The sequence below is a fragment of the Micromesistius poutassou genome (assembly GCF_964030765.1).
Source record: "Micromesistius poutassou genome assembly, chromosome: 1".
Lineage (NCBI taxonomy): Eukaryota > Metazoa > Chordata > Actinopteri > Gadiformes > Gadidae > Micromesistius > Micromesistius poutassou.
In genome coordinates this window covers 4,330,674-4,355,401 of record NC_140271.1, presented here as the reverse complement: position 1 = coordinate 4,355,401, position 24,728 = coordinate 4,330,674, and the positions used below count along the sequence as shown (strand labels likewise).

At 42.4% G+C, this 24,728-nt stretch overlaps 3 protein-coding genes across 10 annotated transcripts in view; 2 read left to right on the top strand and 1 right to left on the bottom strand.

Annotated features, from left to right (window-relative positions):
• The window catches only part of brd4 (bromodomain containing 4), a 35,460-nt gene extending 24,355 nt beyond the window's left edge, over nt 1-11,105 (bottom strand). For 4 of the 6 annotated variants that reach the window (XM_084488148.1, XM_084488150.1, XM_084488149.1 and 1 more), the window contains exon 1: nt 4,416-5,356. In XM_084488148.1, the coding sequence (XP_084344274.1) occupies nt 4,416-4,513 (98 nt within the window). In that variant the 5' untranslated portion in view covers nt 4,514-5,356. Of the gene's footprint in view, nt 1-4,415; nt 5,357-10,972 lie in introns of those variants that run through there. The other 2 variants (XM_084488152.1, XM_084488153.1) reach the window with 2 other exon arrangements.
• On the top strand, nt 10,928-13,659 carry pet100 (PET100 cytochrome c oxidase chaperone). Of its 2 annotated transcripts, none has more exons than XM_084488155.1 (4): nt 10,928-10,949; nt 12,118-12,204; nt 12,443-12,475; nt 12,833-13,659. In XM_084488155.1, exons 1-4 carry the CDS (start codon nt 10,947-10,949, stop codon nt 12,920-12,922), a joined length of 213 nt encoding a protein of 70 aa, XP_084344281.1. In that variant the 5' UTR covers nt 10,928-10,946; the 3' UTR covers nt 12,923-13,659. The 2 variants fall into 2 exon arrangements, with proteins under 2 accessions (XP_084344281.1, XP_084344280.1); XM_084488154.1 differs by lacking the exon at nt 10,928-10,949 and adding an exon at nt 11,870-11,934.
• Nucleotides 13,660-14,157: 498 nt separating this feature from the next.
• Nucleotides 14,158-24,728, top strand: stxbp2 (syntaxin binding protein 2). 2 transcript variants are annotated; one of them, XM_084488666.1, is made up of 19 exons: nt 14,158-14,218; nt 15,191-15,240; nt 15,687-15,768; nt 15,999-16,075; nt 16,288-16,363; nt 16,444-16,547; nt 16,656-16,804; nt 17,212-17,296; nt 18,106-18,236; nt 18,530-18,637; nt 18,959-19,016; nt 19,114-19,179; nt 19,414-19,494; nt 21,319-21,460; nt 21,882-21,988; nt 22,100-22,198; nt 22,552-22,637; nt 23,348-23,505; nt 24,114-24,728. In XM_084488666.1, exons 1-19 carry the CDS (start codon nt 14,182-14,184, stop codon nt 24,191-24,193), a joined length of 1,776 nt encoding a protein of 591 aa, XP_084344792.1. In that variant the 5' UTR covers nt 14,158-14,181; the 3' UTR covers nt 24,194-24,728. The 2 variants fall into 2 exon arrangements, with proteins under 2 accessions (XP_084344792.1, XP_084344791.1); XM_084488665.1 differs by having other exon boundaries at nt 23,345-23,505.

Sequence of the window (24,728 nt, the reverse complement as noted above, 5' to 3'; positions counted from 1 at the left end):
GGTAAAGCCCATCACAATTTGTTTACGTTTGTTTATATATGTATGTGTTATCACAGGTGTGTTGTAACGTTTGAAGCACCATTTCCCAAAGAGTACAAAAACATTACCACAAGTGATAACGGGGGCTGGGCTCTAAAATTTGAATTGTAGCATCATCGTAAAGATGATTTGTTCACGCTCTCTCAGTCAAACATCGTGGGTAAAAATAAATAAATAAATAAAGGGCATTATGATAACCAATAAAACGAGATATGGAGGCTGCTGTAGACATTTTAAATGAACCCCTCTAGAAAGTGCTCTGTCCCCGTTCGAACACAGTGCACAATTATACAGAACAGCCAACGTTTGATTCATGGATTTATTATAGTAATTACGGTAGATTATATTAAGATATATTTTAGTTTATTATATTACACTAATAGTGGCCTGTATTTTATGTCAAATTAAAGGCAGCAGCTGACATGAACAGATGTGTACATGTTCATCGTCAAATTGTAAAAGTGAATTTATTTGTAGAGGCTCATTTAGCGGAGGTGCGGCGCCTTGCCTACAGCTGACGTGAATGCCTCAGCCTGATGGCTTATAAAGATTCAAGGTAATTTGCCAACCGAAACGTTATGTTAGGGACCCACCCGACCAACGTGGCAATAAATTATAAGTCCCTTGCTTTCGCCAGTGGCTAAAAACGGCTGCAAACCTTGACAGGGTGTTGCCAGTAGAATTTAATTGTTAATGGAGGAAAACCAAAATGTAATACGCCAACGACCGCTGACAGCTTTAACAAAAAGTGCAATCACATCTTATCAATCTTTCATGACATACAGGCAAAACAAAACAAAAATAACAATTGTTTTCATTTAGGACTATCGTGAAATCATGATATACATGGGCCCATTTAACAATGTTTATCCATGCATTCTGCAATTTATTAACTGAGCATAATTCTCAGGTAAATTAGTTTCCCTGATAATTACCTAATAAATTGTATTTGTTTAGTATGCGGTATCTATCATTTGATAGACATATACCAAAGAATAAAAAAGTAGCCCCTCCTGGTCCTATATGCGAGGGAGACCCAGCAACTATTTTCAGGATGACCAGAGCTCAATGGTATCAGGAAATAATCAATCTGAGCCAGGCCATTTGTCATTAGTTTACAGCAGATGGTGGTGGCAAGAAAAAGAAAAAAATAGTCACTAGACACTGCAACAAGCCAAACATTTGGTGGACCATAACTCCCAACTTCTAAACTTCCAAGAGGCCAAGTCAAACTCATGGAGACACAATATCAGGATGTTCCAGCTGGCCTCGGGCGAAACACAGAACGACATCACATGTGCTAAATAAACACTACCAGGTGGCGCGCGCGCACACACACACACACACACACACACACACACACACACACACACACACACACACACACACACACACACACACACACACACACACACACACACACACACACACACACACACACACACACACCTAACCAATATGTCCACTAGGTGAATAAGGTCTATCCAGTACTCTTTGGCTCCCTCTTTTAGATACAGTGACATTAAACAAAAGGTTACTAGTATCTGACTACCAGGTGCCCATAGCCTGTACTACAGTAGAAGGATGGAAGGGGAAATAAAGATAGCTTTGAAGTATAAAATGTGTTTGTTTCAACATAACCAATTTGCCAGAGATCACGTTCTAGACTGCTTGGTACTTGGTAATTTGCCTATTATGTAGAGATGGCTCTATAGAGTGGAGGAGCGCAGTGGCCTGACGACCTCAATTGGAATCCGTGTCCTCGAAGGCATACACTGCTAGACACATTCACACCCGTGATCCCGTCTCAGGTTCCCCGCGTCAGATAGATACTCCTACACGTTTGCCCCCTGAGTCAGTTTACATGGCTCTTCAGGCCAGCTGTGGTCTCCGGAATATCAAAAGGCCCGCTTCCTGCTGCTGCTGCACGGCCTTCATCCGCCGCGCTCTGGAATAACAGTTGACCCTTGACCTTTGACCTGGACATAGATCACTTTGGACCGCTGCGGAATGTCTGGAAGGGGAGGATGTGGCTCATGTTACCGAGGAGAGAGGGATGGCTTGGAGGGCGAGGGGGCTCACCTCACACATCAGGAAGTCTGGTACAGAGGCGGGTCACACCGCGACTGACCAACATAACAGACGATGGGACCTGAAATAATGGCAGAATATCTGCCCCCTCACAACGGAAAACTATGAATCATTTATGTGCCGGAGAGACGGCTCGGGTAGAACGCAGGCGTGCAGAATTCAATTGAGAGTCAGAAAGAGTGTCTTTTTGCCTGAAAGCAAAGCTATAAATAATTAATGGCACCACAGTGACATGGCCAAGAACACCACCCTTCTGCTTCCATACCAGGCCTTCACTCCTATTTCAATTCCCCTCTCCTCATCCGGCCCTTCTCCAGGGACCACCACACCTCCGTTGTTCCTTCTCCCTGTCAATACACGGGCCTGTCATATTGATTCAGTTTGCCAATTGGGAAATATACATTTAGAGAGAGAGAGAGAGAGAGAGAGAGAGAGAGAGAGAGAGAGAGAGAGAGAGAGAGAGAGAGAGAGAGAGAGAGAGAGAGAGAGAGAGAGTGTGTGTGCTACATTGCACAACACATTCTTGATAGATGTATCCGATTCATGGATGACTTCATTTTGAAACTCGGGTTGTGTCAGGGCTCATGTGCGTGGTTTCTTGGGTAACCTTTCTGTTTGTACGACAGTACGATGAGCATAATTGTATGATGAAAGGAATGATAACATTTCTTAAATGTTATAAATCACTTTCTAGCAATAGAGGAATATTTCCTTCTCCTGTGGGCAGCCAAAGATAAATATGTTTCAAGGAAACACTGCAGCTGGGAGGTCATATCATGACCGTAGCCGTATGATTAATCGAGGCTTTGGGTTTTACCTAGAGCCTCTGTGTTCTGCGAGACACAGGACGCACACACAAACACTAAATCAGACCGACTCTCACACAGGTGTTGCATGAAGAATAAAATGATTAAATGAATCGTGGGGGGGGGGGGGGGGGGATTCTGCTGACTAAAGCACAAGGACGCCTCTGTCTCTTCAGACTTAATGTGCATCTGGATTACAATGGAAGCCCGAGCTCATACACAAAAGTGTTTGTCTGCTGATCATAAGACAGATGCTATTTGTGAGCCGGCACCGGGGCCTTTGGGAGTTTCATTCAGCCTACTGAATCCAACCTTCCCTTTAAAAGGCTACACTTATGCTACATTATTTGGCATCACACCAATGCTTTGCCCTGATTAAACCTGCTAAACTTGCCATCATTTGTTTTCATTTGATTGGTCTCACTGATTACTGGAGTTCATGTGCTTTGCCCCAAGGCTTGTAGGCTCTATTGCATTCCAGTCCTTCAGGATTCTACATTAACATCCAACACTCGTCCGAGGTAGAAAGATGTCTGCCGAGGCAATTCTCTATTCTATTGATTGTGTAGCTTGTGACCTTGCCAACGTTGGTCATAGGAGCTCACCACTGACTTGTAATGACCACCAGGAGGTTTGCCAGCTGATGAGTACAGGTTTAACATCAAAAGCTGAAACAGAAAATAACATCCTAGTACAAACACATGTGGCGGCTATTAAACCCACGATTACAAAGCATTACTTTGACCAGAAACTATGCCGCAAGAATACAAATTTAGGCAAATGTCGAATTTGGCCAAGTCAGGCTGATTTTTAGGATTGTGGGAAACCAAGACCACCTCGTTGCCAGTAATTGCCTCCAAGGACATAAGCTCAAGGAAATATTCCCTGTGCAATGGCTGAAGCCCTGATGAGTCAGTATATGAGAACATAGACTGACTCACATAGACTCAGCATGACTCAGGCCTCTGTAGCAGGAAACTAACTATATTGAGCTGGGTTTCCAAGTAAACGCTCAGCCTGTTTGTGAAAAAGAAAAAGGCCTAACCCATCAAGGAACCAGGAGAGGTTTCAAGACCTTGGCTAACGCTAAACACACACACACACCCACACACACACACCCACACACACACCACCCCCTCTTTCCTTTCCAGTCCCCCTCCCCCCTTTCCACACACACACCCACACCCACACACACACACCAGGAGGTCACTTGTTCTTAGCTTCTGGCAGAATTCTTGAAAACAATACAATTCCTGAGAAAAACCCAGTAGATACTCGTTGAGACGTTTTGTTAAAGCACACACACACATTTTCTGTTACTACTGACAATAAGAAAGTCCCATAAGAACCATGAGCTAAGCGGTCTTTAATCACATATTATAGCGATTCATCACTTTGGTTTGTACTGGGCCAATGACGTAAACTAGTTAGAAGAAACTGTCCGGAGTTTGAGAGATTCTGCCCTATGAGAAACATTACCTTTTCATGGAAACAGAGTGTGCAATTTTTTCCAGAAGGGCATCCAGTTTCTGAAAATCCAGCAAATCGTTTGACTTGGCATGCATCTTGTAATCCATTTAAACACGCCACAGAAAAGATGGCGAAACTCCACTAAAAAGAACAAAAACACAAGTTTTCCTCTCCACTCTTAAGCTTTCTCTCAATCACAAAACACAGGAAGAGATTCACTCTCAGGGCTCCAGTTTGTATCGTAAAATCCAGGTCATTTAGGTATTCTCGTTTAAATCCATTTTGAGTACGAGGTTGTCCGCGATTCCAAACTACACAAAAAAAAAAGAGAAGACGAGCCAGGAGCTTGGGAGGTTTTTTCGGCCAAGAAGTGCGGCTGTAGGGGCCTGCTGCCTGCGGGCTGTGTTAGCTGTGAGAGCCGGTCTTTTCCCTGCCCCATCCCCCTCTCAGAAGCACAACGGCCCAGTTGCCACAGGCTCTTCGCTCCATTGTGTGTCTCCTCTCCCAGGGACTCCCCCACTCAAATGGACACCAGTGGCCGAGGGTGGGGGGGTGGGTGGGGTGGGGGGGGGGGTGGGGGGAGGAAAGAGAGGCCAGAGACGGTCCACCGACAGCGTACAGGAGGCGGCACACCGATTCAGAAACCCCCTCGATCAGTCTCTCTCCGGTGTAGCGGCGTGCTGTTACTCAACAGTAAAAATGGCTCTGCTGCTTCCTCATTCAGTGGTGCCTCAGCCACTCACTCACCCCTCCCTCTTTTGCTCTCCTACACACACACACACACACACACGCTCTTTCGGCCCCTCCCCTTCCCCCTTCCCGTTGCTTGAGTTCCCCTACGCTCTCCCTCTCTCTGTTACACCTTTTGTCAACCCACCCCCTTTCCCCCCCGCCCCCTCCCTCCCTCCCCCCCTCCTCCTCCTACCAACACTGTCTCCATCGATTCCACCCTGCCCTACCCCCACTCACTCCTTTCCTTAGAGTGATCTTGCGTGTGCCTTACCCACCAATTGAAGAGCTCCCTTATCCGCCCGCCCTCCCTCCCTCCCTCTCTCTCTCTCTCTACTCCTCTCTCACCATCGCTCCGTCTCTCAGGAAGCGCTCACATTATGGCTAGACTACGCCAATACAAAAGCAGCCGTGCCAAGGCCTTGTGAACTTTGAGACTAATGGGGGAAAACCAAAGACATCAGGGCGGGAGGAGGCACTACGGTAAACACTGCGCAATCACACAAATGATACGCAGCTGTGGGCAAACACATCTCACATGAGCCCTCATTGTTGTTGCCAAAAGGTGTCCAGATATAACGGCTGTAGTGCAACAAGTAATATCACGTCAAATATATAACATACACTTTATTTGATTGATATTACAAACTCAAAGACAAAGACCACGGATGTGATACATTCAAATTGCACAACTTGGAATATCTCTCATGATCAAACACTACAAAGTTTGAGGAATGTCCACGAGGCTAGGCTTCACAAGATACAGAGGAAGTGCGTCTGGGGGCGATCTTATGACCAGACATGCCCTCCCCACACACACACACACACACACACACACACACACACACACACACACACACACACACACACACACACACACACACACACACACACACACACACACACACACACACACACACACACACACACACACACACACACACACACACCAGGGTGCCCCCTGTCATCGGTCCAGATAACCACAAGCATACCAACAAATCTCCCACTCACAATTATTGTTTGCCTATGGTTTGGTCTATAACAACTATAACAAAGAATTAAGCCGTAAACAATAAAAGACTACAAGGGCTTTGTGGAAAGTAGCACCTTAAATTCACAGCCATTTAGGGTTTGAGTTAATGGATTTGGGCTACCTTTACACGTGGCAGGCTATTTTCATAAACGGCCACTTCACCCTCTCCATTTTCGAAATATAACATTGTGCGCACCGGTTTGTTTTCAGAAAAGTTTTAGTTTACACTAACCCGTGTATATATGCCGCCAGGATCTTCCAAAACTGTAGGTGGCAGTGTAACGAGAAGCTCAAGACCACGTTAGCCAATCAGAGTCCCAAATGAAAATGTACATTGGTCAACATAGGTCAAACTCTCCAAGCAATCAACTCTTGCTGAGCGACGGTTCTTGTCACAAGCCATGTTACTGGAATATGTAATGCGGCAGTATTAACCAGATAAAGTGACAGAGGACATGAGCTAAGTAAAGGAGGGAAACAATGGCAGAAAGAAGGGATGTGAAAATAGCAAGTTTAAATTGAGAGTTGAAGATCACCCACTGAGTAGAGCGGAGTAATCACACTCACAGAACCGGAATCTTGTGTGCTGCAGACTTCAGATCTGGGCGATAATTCAATATAATTAGAGCCTTCATTGGGACAGCCTGTACAAATGAATATATTGTCACTAATATTGGTACTGTACACTTGTGAGGTTTTAAAAAGCTTTAGAAAAATATAAAATCATCATTGTTTCTGAACCCTGCTTATTTGAGAAATGGGCAATACACCTTAACACTTTCCAGGCTGCGAGTGCTAAACATTCAAGTTGGTCCCAAATTTGGAAAATGGAGGCCCTGGCCTCCCTCCATTTTCCTTACACAAGATAAAAATGCTGACTTAAGCGATTTCTGAACCGTATGCAACTGGGTGGGAGAAGCGAGGGGAGGGATGAATATGAAAAATCCCTTTTTTGTTGTTTGCCTATGCTTCACTAGCCTAGGCATTCTCACTAGATTAACATTATGGTTACATGACCGCCTGTCCACATGATTTAACCGATTGCATCCTCAGTCGGCTGGTTTAAATAGAAACTAATAAACTACTTACAGGCATCTTAGAGTGATACTGCTTTTATTGCAATAACCCTGCAGCAACAGCATAGCGCTGCTTTTTTTGAATGATGCGCATTAGTGAGCACAACTGTACACAACACAGCCAAAACGAGCAGTTCATGTTCCAACATTGGAGGCTAGCATGCTGTAGTTATCTCCTGCACATTGAGGAAGGCGACGAAACCAAGCGTTTCACATCATGGAGGATTATGTAAGGAATAAAACCACGACAGGGATTCATCCTTGGTAATGCAACCTTGGCCATATCACCACCCCCGTCACACATTATTTTCCAATAACTTGACTGCCCAGAATGGCTTAGTCTGCTTATAGCAGTTACTGCAGTTATTGCACCCAGATGGTCGATAGTCCCATTTGACACTCGTTTTTAATTTTTGATTTGTAACTGTTAAAAGGCAGATGTGTCCCGTCAATTAAAAAAAATTGCACACCCTTGCCTGGGAATGTTATTGCCCAAACAGGATCAAGTATTACCCAATTCTGTGGTATAATAGACTATAACAAATAAGGACAATAGTCAATGGGTAGGAGCTTGACTGAAACCTGGCAACTCTCAAAATTCAAGGCAAGCCCTATTGAGCTTTTCATAGCCTTCAATGGGAGTGAAACTACAGGGATTTCTTGTTGCATCACTATAGTTCCCATAAGGGTGTAGATAGTCGCAGCTTGATTATTCCGTGTCTCATGTGCACTACCACGTGTGTAGCGGTTGCTTTTGCAATCAGGTGACTCAAGATGCATGTTATTTATACAGCAGTGCCTATGGTTGAGTGTTGAAGCCAATAGCTAGCGAGTTACAGACATAATCTTCCATTTCTGTCCTAACACCCTGCCCAAATATCCCAGGAACATAATCAGTGATGGCTCGGTTTTATTGAAGCAATCAATAGTATACACAACAAAGTAATCGTTAGTTTCAGCCCTAAACACAAGGATGTGTACGTGTTTATGGCTTTAAAGCTAATGACTTGAAGTGCATCAATAAACACGATAATAACTACAAGAGCCTGGCTGACCCTTTACCTCAGTCCACTACACACACACACACACACACACAATGAGATAAGGTGAGTAGCCCTCTACCCTACCACATCATGCAGCTGATGTGAGCGGCATGACCACTGAGCTCTGCTGTTGTGCAGTGCCTTGAGGCCCCAGATGAAGCTGGCAGGAACTCCCCTAATGAAGCCTCGGACACCATGCTAACTGGCCCGCTCCCCTGTCCACGTGCCATATGCAACCTTCCCAGAGACAATACAGCAGCTGCCAGTGTGACAAAGCCAACCAACAGTGACTTAAAGGAGGCCAACCCAATGGCCCTGTCATTTGACAGATGGGGGGGGGGCAGAGAGAGAGAGAGAGAGAGAGAGAGAGAGAGAGAGAGAGAGAGAGAGAGAGAGAGAGAGAGAGAGAGAGAGAGAGAGAGAGAGAGAGAGAGAGAGAGAGAGAGAGAGAGAATGGGTAGTGTACATGGGGAGGAGACTAGGTGAGGGAATCTGAAGGCACTCCCATTAATCATCCAACTACTAGTGCCACGCAAACCAACAGGGACTGCTGAACGAAGAAGGGACATCCAATACTCCAACTTTGCATGGTGTGTGAGTGTACGCATGTGACTAGAAGGCGCTTAATAAATGTCTCAACAAAATGTCTGCTATCAAGACCATGGAAGCTAAATGCCAAGAATTGCAATGTATAATTTCATTATTTTAAAGGGTATACTTTGTATATCCAGACACATATGGAGGGGGACCAACAACAAAAAAAATTAACAGTTGAAAAGCACTCCACTGACTTTGTTTCCGCAACCGAAAATTAGTTTTTTAGTGCTGATGTTTGACCCATTGTCAGACTGCAGACTTGCAGGCATGGACTTAAATGAAAAACCCTCAAAATAGGCCACAATAACTAGTAATATTTTGTCATTTGAAATGATGATAATACGACACAATATGTACATTTAGGCTGATAAATACCTCTAAAATAATAACATGATAAATAGGTTGTTGTATATGTGAACTCCGTCCTCGCGCTTTCTAAACAAAAATGTGTTTGGATAGAATTTGACGGTTGTTTTATCGTTCAGAGCACGCGCTAACCAAAACAAAACAGGCAGCCCACAATATTGACTAAAAAATAAAGACAAAAATCGTTCAAATTTTTAATTTTCCTCATGCAGTAAAGATCGTTCACTTTTCAAGCAGGTCCTTCACAAGTAGGCCAAGGTTTGAGTTACCATAGCAACTAAATCTAGTAAGGACAGGCAATACATTTAAAGCAGGGTGATAAAAGACGTCCCTTGCCTTGTAAAGTCAAGAATTAAAAAATACCTACCCACCTAGTGAAAAAGGTCCAGTAATAACACAGCTACAATATGCTTACAATAATTTAAATAAACACAGTACTTAAACACCATCTAAACAGGATTCAACACAAAGGCAAAGCACTGATGGCTTCTGTGACCCACTACACCTCTGAACTCGTTTTCCTTCAATATGTACATAATTAGCCCCTGTGATTGTAACGCAAACAACGAATGAACCCACATATAGTCGGTGAGATAGGTGAGTCAGCCTGCCTGGGTGGACGTATTTATTTTACTTATTTCGTTCTGACACAAGGAAAACAAGAAGACACAGAACAACACATATATCGTTGATAAATAACACTTCCGATCTATTGCATGCATTTGTTCAGCGGTTGCTGTAGACTAGATAATATCCACCCATAACCAGTATACGGAATATAAGAATAAGAAATATAAAGAACAGAGTGATGAACTAGGGCTTCAGAAAATCCGAATCAGATACATAAATAAATAATGATAAAACAAAGCAAAGTCCCGGAAGACAAAAACACAATCAGCAGGGATATTAACCTACATGTAGGCTACGTTATGTCAAAATACACAGGCGATACTCCATTCTACAATGGTATAAACACCGAGAACAATAAACAGACGTGTTGTAAGCACGAAACAGACAGCTCATTGGAATATGGGGACTGTAACTGGCATACCAGGAGGTTATATCACATAAAATATGACGGCTGTTGGCGAACGACCGACGGGAAGCTTAGATCACAGGCCATACGGCTATGGATACTTCCTGGCTGGTTGGTGCTCCAAATGGGTTTGAGAGTCACCTCCGACACCCGGGAGAACAATGTCAGTAACAAGTGACTGCGATACGTTTTCAAAGTGATACGCGATCTGACAAAAGGACCAAAGGGAAAGGCTTATGGAGCTGCATCTGTGCACGAAACGCTCCTCGGAATGCATTCACCCCCTGCACATAGACGGAGCCCGAATGAGTGTGCGCCATCACCACCGTGACGATGTAACCCGACTGCCACAACACAAGGCAGGCGACGGGGGTAGAACCCCACTAAATACATACATCCCGAGGTGTAATTCACCAGCCGAGTGCCATTAATGTTGGAAGATACGTGTTGGGTGCTGGGTGCACATGCAACATAGTGTCTCGTAGCCCACTGACAACTAACATTAGCTAGCAAGCTAGCGGGAACAGGCCGTCGTTCGAGTGAACTGTCTCGTTTGGCGCCCCATAATATTGCGACCTCGTAGCGCCTTTAGACCCGTACGAGTGTGTATATCACATTCTAGTCAGTCGCGGCTGGGGACGAGGCAACACGACCGGCGAAATGGTGAGTGGAACCGCGGCGTTTACCTTGGTTTATTAGGTTGTCAGGACGCGCGGATCTTTCTTTCCAGGGATCCTGAACACCTCTCGCCGCCGTCGATGGCGTCACGCGCGTCGAGATAACGTAAAGAACGTAAAGAGCGTGAGAGAGGCACGCGCCGGGCAACTTTTTTTCGGAGGACCGGCGGGTATGCGAAATGTGTTTGGCCGCCTCCGCCGCGTCTAATTTGCAATACACATTTGGACAAAATGTTAAATGACCCAGGGAGGCTACACTCGATATTTGCAGATATGATCATTTTTGGTTTACAAAGACATTTCAGCCCCATATGTATTAACTACAGTGCGATAGTAGAACCTTCCAGAATAATAAAAATACAATTTACGAAATAGAATAACAAAAAAAAAAAACATTTCAGCTGTTGTAATAAACGCCAACAATCTTTGAAATTTGGCCGGATAGTATTATATATGTACTGTGCCGCATGCTGAACTATTCCAGTACGGTTTTTGGAATAGTTGTGACATGCAGCGCCCCCCTGTGGCCACCGAGTGGCGAACAGACAAAGACATGCAATAATATATACAGTATGCGTTTATGGGTGTAGTTTCATCGTATAGAATCAGCATTTTAAATAACGTAATTCACATATCTATTGGTTGGATTTGGTAGACAAACAACTTTACACATGTCCTTTATTAAATGAGATGTAGATGCTCGAGGTGATCTATTTAAGGTACATACATATATTACTCTATATAATTAACTGTTGAATGACGTAACGTCTGCAAAACTCCTATATTTAAACATTTTCATATAAATAAGTGTATATTTGCGCTGGGCCAAACAGCTTGTACATAGTAATCGCTGATTGGTGCGTTTTTAGGAAATGGAGTAAATGTCATATCCGGCTCTTTTGTAACAGGAAGTAGTGTGAAGGTTGACCATTGTGGATGATAAAATGGGTGTTAAGATAGAGATGTTTCGGGTAAGTGAGTTATAATGATAATAAACATTAAGTATTAGTTGCATTTTTTGGTGTCTTCGTTCCGTACATTGTTGGGGTTATCGTAACAATGAAGGATATTGGTTCAACATTCTTTAGCATGCTGTGTGGTGTGGTTGTGGTTCAATCTGCCCGACCAGTCAACATCGTTTATATTTTAAACAGATGGTGCTGTATTTATCCTTTCCCGTTACCATGTTTTGGATATCTAACCAGGCTGAATACTTTGAAGAATATATAGTCAAGAGAAAGGTATGTGAGGTTCTCTCAATAGTAGGCTAACTGTTACTCTATATTGTTCATTGAATGTCAAGATGTTTTTTCCTGACTGATAATAAACACACACACACACACACACACACACACACACACACACACACACACACACACACACACACACACACACACACACACACGATTGTTCGATCTATAATTGTTCCCCATCTCTCCTCTCTGTCTTTCTGTTGTTTTACATGTGTGTAACCTCCAGAGAGAAATATTTCCTCCTGACGAGAAAATGCACGTAAGTAACAGTTCTCAATGTTTTTATTTAATTGTTTCCGGACTAATACCACTACTCAGGAGGCATTTTTACTTGTCAAACATGCTATAGTTGAGCAGGATGAATGAAAAGCATATCTATTGACAGTGACTATTCTTATTGTTTTACAAAGAAAATGTATAATATATACAAACAATATTGATTGGAACTTTCATCCTTTACACTCTGATGTAACCAAGCAATGTATCACAGATTTGACGATGTCTATACTTAATTGTAAAGAATAATATGTTTTTCATGTGCATTACACATTCGTTATTGTTTATTTATGAAGGTCTCACTGCACAGTTATGTATCTTTTTTTTCTTCTTTTAACAGAGAAAGGAGTTGGAGGATTTCAAAGAGAGAATGCGGAACCGTAAGGAGAAACGCTTATTGAAAGAGATGGCTTTGGAGTCACAAAACTAAGGACAAACAACAACTTGGAAAGAGTTTTATTTCATTAAGAGCAAACTGTTTTCCATTTGGATTCCATTTGGATTTGCATTTGGACTGGACCCCATGCTGTTCCGATTAACAGACGCTTGAATAAAATGTATTTTAAATGGCAAATTTCTCTATATTTTGAACGTCTTACACCTTCAAGAAATGCTGACATCATTGTCCTTCATAATATCTATTTCCATCTGATTTGACAATATTTATTTTCACGTATGCTTATTTGTTCTTCAATGATTGTTTTCGATACTGTCTTGTTGAAGTTCAGTGTAATACGATTTTTCCGTGAACATTTTCTTTTAACATCTTTAAGAAAATGGATATTAAAGTTTTCTTTTGTAATTGTATATACATGTGGTGTGGACACCACATGTTTGATTAGAAAGACACTTTTTACCACTGAAGTAGGTTGTCGATTGATCATTTTCGCTCACGAAAGATTAAGTCAATTTTTTTATTCTTTTGTTTGGATCTTTTCATCTGCATTCTATCCTTATACCTTAAATGTGGCATGCATAGATAGGTATTACTACCGATTACCATAAATTAAATGGTAGTCCTCACCTCACCACATTGGATAACAATTGCCAATCTGTGATCTGTGTTTTTTTAATGTATTTAAATTACGTGAAGTTTTGTTTCATAAAATGTGTTTATTTTGTGCAGAAATCAAGATATGGCCGACTTATTAAACCTGTAACACAACAATGTCATTTGGGACTTAAGTCTTCATTCATTCATTCGTCTCATTAATGTTTCTGTTGTCTGGTTGACCCACAACAATAACAGCCATAACAATTTGTGTCAACAGTTGACTATTTCTCAATTACAAGCAATATAGATAGCCTTTATGGTTAATATTTGCCATTTACCTCTGCTTAATACAAATTATCAATCAAGGTGCTTTTTTGTGATAAGATGTAATTATGGTTTTATTATAATCGATATGATATCTTGAAAAAATATTAATGAAACAAGGTTTTCAAACCCAGTGTAGTTTACTGCTTTGAAATTAACAAATTGAACAAGTCTACACAGCGCATGAGCCCCATTGTAACCAATATTGAGTCAACTTTTGATCTTGACATGCGGTGCACCTGTTAGAAATAGATTGTAATACTAAAACGAAACGCTGGGTGATAATGTTTCCTTTTCAAAACCTGCTTTGGACGAACAGGAAAATACTAACAACACGGAAGTAACAGGTTAGCAACACGCAAGAGGCTACGATGGCACCGAGTGGGTTGAAGGCGATTGTTGGCGAAAGTAAGTATTTTTCTTCATATCTGTGACATTATATCCATTCAGATGTGAAGAGAAATCAACACTGACAAACACGGGGTGTCAAATGCCCAGTTATGACAGTCTGCTTCGGTTTTTAGCTATTTGTTTAGGATTATATCTGTATTGATAGGTCGCCTGAGAGGATTTCTTCCACCCCTAGTTCCTAGTGACTATCATCATCGCTCATCAACTATCAACGTTTTTTTAGATACATTATCTAACACGTCAACTTGTCATTATATCAATACGAGGGGTTAATCAAACTACGGTATATATATGATCAAGTGGCTAAACGATCTATTGCTAAGAGGAAGTGAGGTCGAGAAACTTGTCATGCGATTTGGCTATTTTGTTAATTTTCTAGGGACTTACTGGAGGGATTGCTAGAATATTTAGATTGTTTGAATGAATGAGTCTTAATTCAGATCCAACTATGACGGCTAATTTGAGTTAAATTTATCTTAAAATTACATTGTATCCCCTTTTCGTGGAGGTTGTTTTTTTGTTGCTCATATTGCCTTACAACCAATATAAAGTAACCAGATAATTAACTTATTAATTAATCTACAGTATTATAATAGTTATAAGCTGTAATCATAAGCAGTTACAACCAAGTCTCTAATTATTTAAAGGCAACCTGGCAACTAGTTCTTCATTTGTTATTACACCACACTCTTACCATACAGCAAAGTCATGATGGTAATCTGCTTCTATTTTTCCAACATGCTTTTCAGACGTAGATGAAAAATGGATATAAAGTTGTCGGTTTTGTGTTGAGAGTTGAAGCGAAATGCAAGATGCATAACACCTACCTGCTCCTTGACATCTGGCCTTAATATGTAGCCTATATAATTAGTAAGGTGACCTCTCTTGGTGCAAGAGACGATGAAGACGTTGCAAATTCAAATAAGGATGTCAGTTTTCTTAACCATAAATGTATGTGGTTATCTGCAGAGATCTTAAACGGAGTCATCAAGAGCGTAAAGAAGGATGGAGAATGGAAGGTGAGAACTACTCAACAGTAAGAGAACAACTAGGCCTGGGCAATAAAACAATAAAGGGTTTGTATCGTGATATATTTTTGATCAATATCAATATAAAACATGTTCAATATATATCGATAAGATACTGGACCACCGGATCTAGCAGCTGGGTTTGTTACACAAACACGGTTCCATACTTATTTACAATATTTGAGTGTTTTTCATTGTTGTATCAACATTGGAGTATTTATCAATGAAGAACAGTGGAAGGTCATATTTAGTGTTAAACAAAAGTGTTTAAATCCAGCATGGTAATTCCTAGTCTTTTTAGGTCATTCAAATTATTATCAATATCAAGTTATATCGTGATATGTTATTCAGCCATATCGCCCAGGCCTAGAACAACATCACTTTTGCTTGCTTGTCTGCCTGTTTTAACCTTTTATTTCAAATGTATTGCTCCTCAGGTCCTCATTGTGGATCACATCAGTATGCGCATTTTATCATCATGCTGCAAGATGTCTGATATTTTGGCAGAGGGGGTAACCAGTAAGTGACCTGTTAAAGGATATATCCCACCAATAGGATAAATATAAGACAGTTATTATTAACAGCTTCAATGGCATAGACGTTCTGATCAATGTGTAGACATTCTACTCGTGGAAGAGCAGATGCAATTTCATCACAACCTGGTTGTGATGAAATTGAGGCATACACCCTTAACATGTAGAATACACATGTGGTCATAGTAATACGACGATCCACCCTTCACCTTTCAGTCGTAGAGGATATCAGCAAACGCAGAGAGCCCATTTCCAGTCTGGAGGCCATCTATCTCATCTCACCAGTGGAGAAGGTCAGTGTTTCAACTTTATTGTAGTCACGATCCAATTGCTGTGTCTTTTGCATTGATACAAGTATATTATACTATATATTATAGTATTTGAAGCTACAATATGTAACAATTGATCATACTTAAAATATAAAATGACCATGCTGTGTCATCAGAGATGAAGGAAACAGGCTAAATTGAAATATTTCTCTAAATCATCTTTTTGTCTATCGCAGTCCGTTGAAGCCCTGATCAAGGACTTCAAAGACACCGCTTTCACCTACAAAGCAGCACACATCTTCTTCACCGACAGTAAGATGATTTGATGGTCTCCACATCTTTCAAATTCGAAATACCTATTCCTAAATGGCTTTGTCTTCCCTTCTGCGTAGATTGTCCGGATAGTCTCTTTGCTCAAATCGGGAAATCCAGAATTGCCAAGTTCGTGAAGACATTGAAGGAGATCAACGTAGCCTTCCTGCCCTACGAGTCTCAGGTTCAGGGTCTTCTTCTTAACCTCCCTGCTTTCATTTGTCCCCCCCCCCCCCCCCCCCCCCCCACCATACCATTAACCCTACGTCTCTCACCACCGCACCACCAACAGGTGTTCTCCATGGACGACCCCACCTCCATGCACCGCTTCTACAGCCTGGAGTCGTCTGGAGGCAAGGACAAAATGCTGGAGGGTCTGGCTGAGCAGATAGCCACCCTCTGCGACACGCTGAAGGAGTACCCTGCCGTCCGCTACCGCAGGTACCGGAGCACAGGAAAAACCTGTATTTGTTGTCTTCCTCATTCAGCTACCGAAATCCTGCAAAAGTTTCTAGACCTGCGTACATCCTGCGTACCGCAGGATGTATTGATTACATAAAAATGTAATCAAATCCGATAATGGAATGTCGTAGGGCAAGGTTTTTCCCTACGCTGATGCGTTTGCCTGCCGTTGTCGACATGACATCATTGACTAGCACAACCGGCAGAGTCACGGTTTGAACGATTCTACCCCGAAAGGCATGCTAACCTTCCACCTAAAGACACACAATGATTTTCACCCTTGACTAGCGCGACTCCGCCCAGTCTCAAATCAAATTGTCATAACATACCGTGTGTGTAATTCCCTGGCGTGGCTGACTGGTTATTGTTCCCATTATCTATGCTAGTGGCCCCGAGGTGAACGCTAAGCTGGCTGAGGAGGTTTATCAGCACCTCAACGCCCACAAAGCCGACAACCCCAGCATGGGAGAGGTGAGGAGGCCGTACGGCACTGCCAAGCCCGGTCAACACATCCTGCTGTTGCTACTGCAGCAGACGTTATTGTCTCTCCGATCAAACCCAGAGCAACCTTCGGCTCGGCTGAGCTTGTGAAGCGCTGTACTTCTCTCTCACATTTCTTGGTGTTTATGGGGTGTTTTTGGTGCTTACTTCTTGTTAATCATTGTCTCCCTCTGTGCTTGACTCTGCTGTTTCTTTCACTCTTTTTTTTCTTCCATTCTTCCTTAGCTGACATTTCCTTGCGCCTGAGACTGGTCTGAAGAGGCATGTATTACAATTCACATTTACAGTTCCTTATGCATATAGAGGAAATAGAGGATTTGAATATATTAGAACTGGCCTCCTCTTGAGTTCTCATTCAAAGTTCCTGTTTTAAATATCAATGTTCCTTATCTGAGCAAATATGAATCAATTTTTAAACATACATGATGCATTTTGTATAAAATGATGACCCATTCGTGGAAATATAAAAAACAGGCTAATGTGGATTTAACAAGAAAACCAAATCGATCTACTAGAGAAAACTCATCTTCCTGATGCAAAATACTTGAGTAATAATGAGTTACTTTGAGATACCAGGCAAACATCTAAATATAATTCATTCCGCAATATTTGAGCTCTCTGTTTTGCCTTTGGTTGATGTATTTATTTTCTTCTTCTCTTACTGTTCTTCTGGCATTTCAAAGCAATTCACATAAAATTTGAAAAAATTACACCTAAGTGCCCCACCACTCATTGCCACGTTATATTATTTTACTGAACAACGTTACCGTTGTCATTAGGGGGCAGACAAGGCCCGGTCCCAGCTCTTGATCGTAGACCGAGGGTACGACCCCATCACACCCATCCTGCACGAGCTGACCTTCCAGGCCATGGTCTACGATTTGCTGGACATAAAGCAAGACATCTACAAGTGAGTGCTGCGCCTGTGAATACAACGTGCAGCTGATCAATCAAACATGAATATTTGACCAGGATAGTCTAGTTGGTAGGGTTACCTTTCGACTCCTGGCCAAAGTTTCTGTGTTCTATCCCCGCGGTCCGCTGTCTACCTGTAGGCACCCATGTCCAAGATGCCTCACCCTTACCTGCTTATTATATGACTGCACTTTCTTTAATTTAAAGAGTCCGCTAAAAGGACTAGAGAATTTAATTTGATCACTTATTCCTGTATTCAAACGTTTGACGTGCTGCTGCATGTTCCAGGTATCAAACCACTGGAATTGGAGAAAGTAAAGAGAGAGAGGTTCTCTTGGATGAGGACGATGAGCTTTGGGTTCAGCTCCGACACATGCACATCGCCGATGTCACCAAGTGAGTCTGTCACCTGGTGGAAGGTCGGCAGTGCAGAGGCAGAGGCCTCCTACTCTGTGCACTTTGGCTCGCTGAATAGTCAATCGTTTTATAAGGGTGGCTTGTATTGTGACTGTCGATTGCGTACTGTAGGGTATTTTTTGCACCTGGTTTTGTGAGTAGAGTGTCGGAAAGTGCCAGAATTACACTTGTATAGTCCTTTAGTATTTGACATTCATGTTCTGGATGCAGACTAAAATCCTTTGCGTTTTGAAAAAAGTGTGCGTCATTATTTCACAATCCAAGGTGGTGTTTTGTAAATGAATGTTGCCCTTTTCGCAGGAAGGTGACTGAACTACTGCGTACTTTCTGTGAGAGTAAAAGGATGTCCACTGATAATGTGAGTGATGAACAGTGTGGGAGTTACTGTCCTAGAATTAAGTGGCCTGTGCCTGGTGTTGAGGTTAGTCACCATTAAATGTGTTTTGTGTTTTTAGGCCAACATCAAGGATCTCTCTCAGATGCTGAAGAAGATGCCACAGTACCAAAAAGAGCTCAGCTTGGTGAGTTTCAGCACATTCTATCACATAAAAGCATGAGAAATGTTTGAAAATTAGGGAATGATCTTTCCTAATTTCTTCAAATCTAAATACTATTCCCAACCATTCTTTATGTTGCAGATCAATGTGATGTGTTTCTTTGTCTGTTAGTTGTGGTCACTTGCCACCATTTGTACCTTCTTCTTCGACCACTGTCATTCATTTGTCTTTATTGTTTTCCATTTTTTCTACTTACAGTACAGTACTCACTTGCACCTCGCCGATGCCTGCATGAAGAAGTTCAAGCAATCTCTGGAAAAACTTTGTGAGGTGGAACAGGTCGGTGTCAATTAAAACATCTCTTTAATTGAACACGCTCTTCAGAAGCAGACTCTGTACCTCACTCTCACACAGCCGTCGAGTAGTCATTTTTTTTTTCGAGTAGTCAAGTTTATGGCACAATGTTCACCCAGTCTCTTCGAGAGAGTGTCTGTCATGGAATGACAACCGCTCGCAGATGTAGCACACCATTAATGCATTAACTATTTGTAGCTCCGCTGGGAAAATGCATTGGCTACAGACACACTGTAGTGATGCGTAGCGGGGGAATTCTAATGGTGACGGCGTTGAAAGACGAGACATCCCAATTCCCATTTGCATATGCGGTAATACACTGTAATCTGATGCGTCAATCCAATCCATGCCAATAAATGCAATGGCAAAAAAGGTTGCAGCATTATTAACATGTCCTCCAAACAATGTCTGTGCTACCATAATTCAGACCCTTTTTAATCAAACGAGTGTCTTACATGGCAGACACTAAAATGCGACCCACGAGCCCTGTGTGACTTTTATTTAATTGGAGTGTTAATCGGGACACATGCAAGCGTTCACTCTGCCTCACTAATGCACCGTTGGCGTACTTGAGAGCTGTTTCTTTAATCCCAATGGGGGGGCGGGGCGGGGGGGATGTGTTGTGCTCTGAAATAGGAATCTTAAGCAAGCCAGTCACCACCACTCTACCCTCAGCGGGTACCCGCAGTATAAATGTCCTCCATTGTATGGCTCAAGCAAGTACAGAGGAGGCTTTGTGACACTAAAGGTGATAAAAAAAAAGAAAAAAAAAGTTATGGTGGTAGACAATGATGTCTTGTTTTCAGCGCTCGTGAATTTCAAATGCTAAAGAGCAAGGTTTGTTGGTCGCTGTATAAGCCTAATGGAGAATGGGGATTAAGGAATACAGATTTTTTTTTTTTTATGAAGGGCAAAGCTCCTAGTGTTTGTGAAGGGGGATCCGACCGACCGAGGTGACATTTATAGAAGCTATTAAAGACTGTAGGAAGCCCATATTGCTGAGTGGTTTTGATACATTTTGATAGTTATATCTCGCTGCTTTAACATTTTCTTTTGCATCACACCATCGAGAAGAACGGCTCACTTACGGTGTATTTGAAATGTTTTAAAATGCCCATTTTCATACATGCCCATACTACAGTAAAGTGGGTTTCCATATCAACTATAAATGAAACTGATATTTCTGGGATCATGGAGTGATCATTGGGTGTGTATCATTAAATGTCGGGTGAAGGAACATTGTCTTTCGTGACGCATTTCTAAGATAAACAAGGTGTGGCTGACTCCAGGAAGGATGTGGGAGGGATGTGTCCTGGCCTGTGACAATGTGCCTTTATTATAGCAGGAGTATACTTCAGGTTTAAAGGTAGTTGTCACACACCCCCAGTGAAAAATAAATGCCTTTCATGTTGACTTGAAGTTATTGGCAAGTTGGTACCCAATCCAAGGAATCTGTCCTGGTTTGTTATTATTATTATAAATATTCCGTAAACTTATTTTTTAGGGAGGGCAAAGCTCCTAGTGTTTGCAAAGGGAGAGCTGACAACCTAAGTGCCATTTATAAAAGCTAAGACTGTAAGAAGCCCATTTTGATAATTGGTTTTGATACATTTTGATGATTAAATCGTGCAGCTGTTTTTGTTTGTTTTCGTGCAATTGTTTTGCCAAATTAAATATTTAATAACATTTTTACAAATAAAATATGAGGTGTGCAAAATGACACTTGGTATGGGGCGAGAAGGTGTTACTGTGAGGGCCTTGTTTGTATTGAACCCTATGACGGTGACTAATGGGGACGCTCCACCACAGGACCTGGCCATGGGCTCCGATGCAGAGGGGCAGCCCCTGAGGGACGCCATGAAGAGCATCGTCCCTGTGCTGCTCAACAACGACATCGAGGCCTACGACAAGATCCGCATCATCCTGCTCTACATCTTCCACAAGAAGAAGGGTGGGTCCGTTTTTCTTTTAACAGAGAAAACACTTCAGCGACCACCAGCCATCCGTTCGACTGCTAACGAAACCTGCTACCAAAACAGATTCACTTCGTGGCCAGGTGTTTAAAATGGGGCGGCAGTAGCTCAGGGGGTAGAGCGGGTTGGCTGGTAACCGCAAGGTTGGTGGCTCGATCCCCGGCTCCTCCTAGCCGAGTGTCGTGGTGTCCCTGAGCAAGACGGCTAACCCTGACTGCTCCTGACGAGCTGGCTGTTATGCCCTGCGTGGTTGACTCCGCTGTCGGTGTATGAATGGGTGAATGGATAAAAGCTCTCTATAAATGAGGACCATTTACCATTTTAAAATGGAGAGAATCTGCTGTCAAATGATCACGGCAATCTGTTTCCTGATGTTGTCTTTGACCTTGTTCCTTGCAGGCATTGCTGACGAGAACCTCACCAAGCTCATCCAGCACGCCAACATCCAGGCGGACAGCAACATCATCACCAACCTGCAGCAACTTGGCTGTAACATCATATCCGGGGTAGGCCTCTCCACCGCAGCCCTGAGACACCTCCTCCTCCTCCTCCTCCTGCTGCTCCATACACGCCATGAAGCTATTCGCCATGCAAACGTCTTGTTGTTCCCCCGTCAGGGCGCCAACGCAAGTCAAGCCCAGCCGGAGAGGAAGGAGCGAACAGAGTCGACCTACCAGCTCTCCCGGTGGACTCCGGTCCTCAAAGACATCATGGAGGTAGTGCAAACCTGTGACCGCATGCCGATATGTGCAGAAGACACGTGGGCAGCTTAAGAGCTGTGTAGCTGGAGGGGAGAATCTTGAGTAGTGAGGCACGCAATCCAAAATGTGCTCTGGCAGGGATTTTCAAATTGCCTTAAGACGTCTCTTCCTTTGCATACTCAAAGGAACATCTTAAGCGTGGAGTACCAAAGGCAAAAAAAAGCATTTGTTGTGGGGAATAAAGAAAAAAATGTATTCTTGCATGCACATACAGAAACAAAGGCACTCTTTAAATTCATATTGGAAGAATGTTGAACTCTGACTGTCTGTGTTGTCACCTCTGCCTCTTTGTGTGTGTTTGGGCACAGAATGCCCTGGATGACAAGCTGGACAGAAAGCTGTGGCCGTTTGTCTCCAACCCGGCGCCAATCAACACAACGCAGACGGCAGTGAGGTGAGAGCTGAGCTATGGTTTCCCCCGCCCCCGCCCTATACCCTTACCTGACCAGGACCCCCGCGCCCCTATACCCTTACCTGACCAGGACCCCTGGTCAGGTAATCTTGTAATAGATTACAAGATTTGAAGACAATGGAGTAGAGCTTTCATGATGACGCCGTATGATGGTAAACAATAAAGTCCCAGAAATATATTTTTTCACTATTGCTATATTTATGTATTTGTTGTTGTTGACGTTTTGTCTCATGAATCTTGAATCTCTTGACGTCAAAAGATCAAATGAGCGCAGTTTACCAGGTTCATTACAGTGCTTCATAATCCCATGGAACTGCCGCCATCATTCAAGGGTTTACACAAACCACATTTAAGAGCCTGTGTCGGACCATAATCTGCATCCACTAATGGACAATTTATTTGTCTCCCTTCCTGTGTGGTCGAGCACATGATGTTCTGGTCTGGGCCTGCGTATTAATTAATGTTACTTTATCCTCCTGACACCAGATGTCGATGTGTTTATAGAGCACACTGCAGACCATTTGCAAGACTCCACGATACTTCCTGTACTGTTAATCTATGCAACATTGACATCGATTAAAAAAAAACCTCCTCTTTAGACTTAACCATGACATTTCACTGAAGATTATGGCCATTTCAGTATGGTGTGGTTTACAACTTCAACATTTTGTACTTGTTTTCTTGAATAGCAGTGCACGGTTCGGGCACTGGCACAAAAACAAATCTCCGACGGAGTACCGCTCCGGGCCGCGTCTCATCGTCTTCGTGATTGGTGGGGTGACGCACTCCGAGATGCGCTCGGCCTATGAGGTCACTCGAGCCACTGACGGAAAATGGGAAGTCCTGATTGGTAGGTTTTGTTTTTGTTAACAAAGTGGCCGGTCAGCCTTCCCCGGTTACAGTTTTGTCACATGTACATTTGGAAACGGTTTATTTTGTAGCTTTTGTAGATTTTGACTATATGCTTTGATTGTTCTCCGGTTTTCTTTGGATAAAATGGTCTACTAAACTGATTCTCACCTGGAAGGTCGCAAGACTCCTGAACCATAAGTGGGTCATGAGGGCTTTTTAAGTGTGTAGCAGAGTATTTGCAATACCTTCATTTTTAGAAGTTGTTTCTAAACTTTCAATGTTAATTCATATATCAGTGGCTTACTATTTTACTGAACTTAGCACAGATTGTTGCATCTTTTTGTTCGCTTAATGTTTCTAACAGAAAACAAAGGCATTGTTAATAAATAATTTGCCTGTTAATAATGGAATGTCATTAACATGACCCATGCGAGTCCTGAGGGTAGATCAGTGAACCACTGCACTAAATGACAGCTTTTAAATGTAGTGTATCCACATTTAGCATTGGCTGAATTGGTAGCCTCGCAGCTCTAGGTTACAATGAACTTTAAGGGGTCCACTTTTGACCATGTAAAGTTAACATCTTTCTTCTGTTTACTTTGTCAGGGTCATCTCACATCCTGACACCGACCAGCTTCCTGAACGACGTGAAGAGTCTAGACAAAGTGCTTAATCCGGATTTTTAAGGGGAGATCCTTAGCAAAGCGAGCGGATTGGGATAGAGATATATTTTATTTGTGCTGATGAGGGATGCTGGTCTATTGTCACTGGATTTGCGGTATATGTATATGTGTACTTACCCAGGTAGTCAAAGATATAATCACTGGAAGGATATATATACATCTTTTGTGTGTGCAATGCTCAATTTGAAATAGATTATGTATATAGTACTGTTTGGTTTCACATCATAGCCATACTATTTAATTTAAATAGATTGTATTTACTGTACCCGATGATTGTATCCTATACTGTAATTATTTCAAATTATTTTTGTTGTAATGAAATCACATATTTGCGGTCTTAGAACCAAATAATTTAAATCTTAGAGATACCTATGAAAAAAAAGTGTCATTGTCTAATTCTACTGTCCCTCCTTGATGCCACTGTCACAGTTTTCAGTTGTCACAGTTGCTTCTCAAAAGTTTATTTTGAAATCTAGCACTTTTATCATGTAGCTTTTAGAGTAAGTAATTTTGAGTGTGGTGGGTCTCTGTTTCCTTG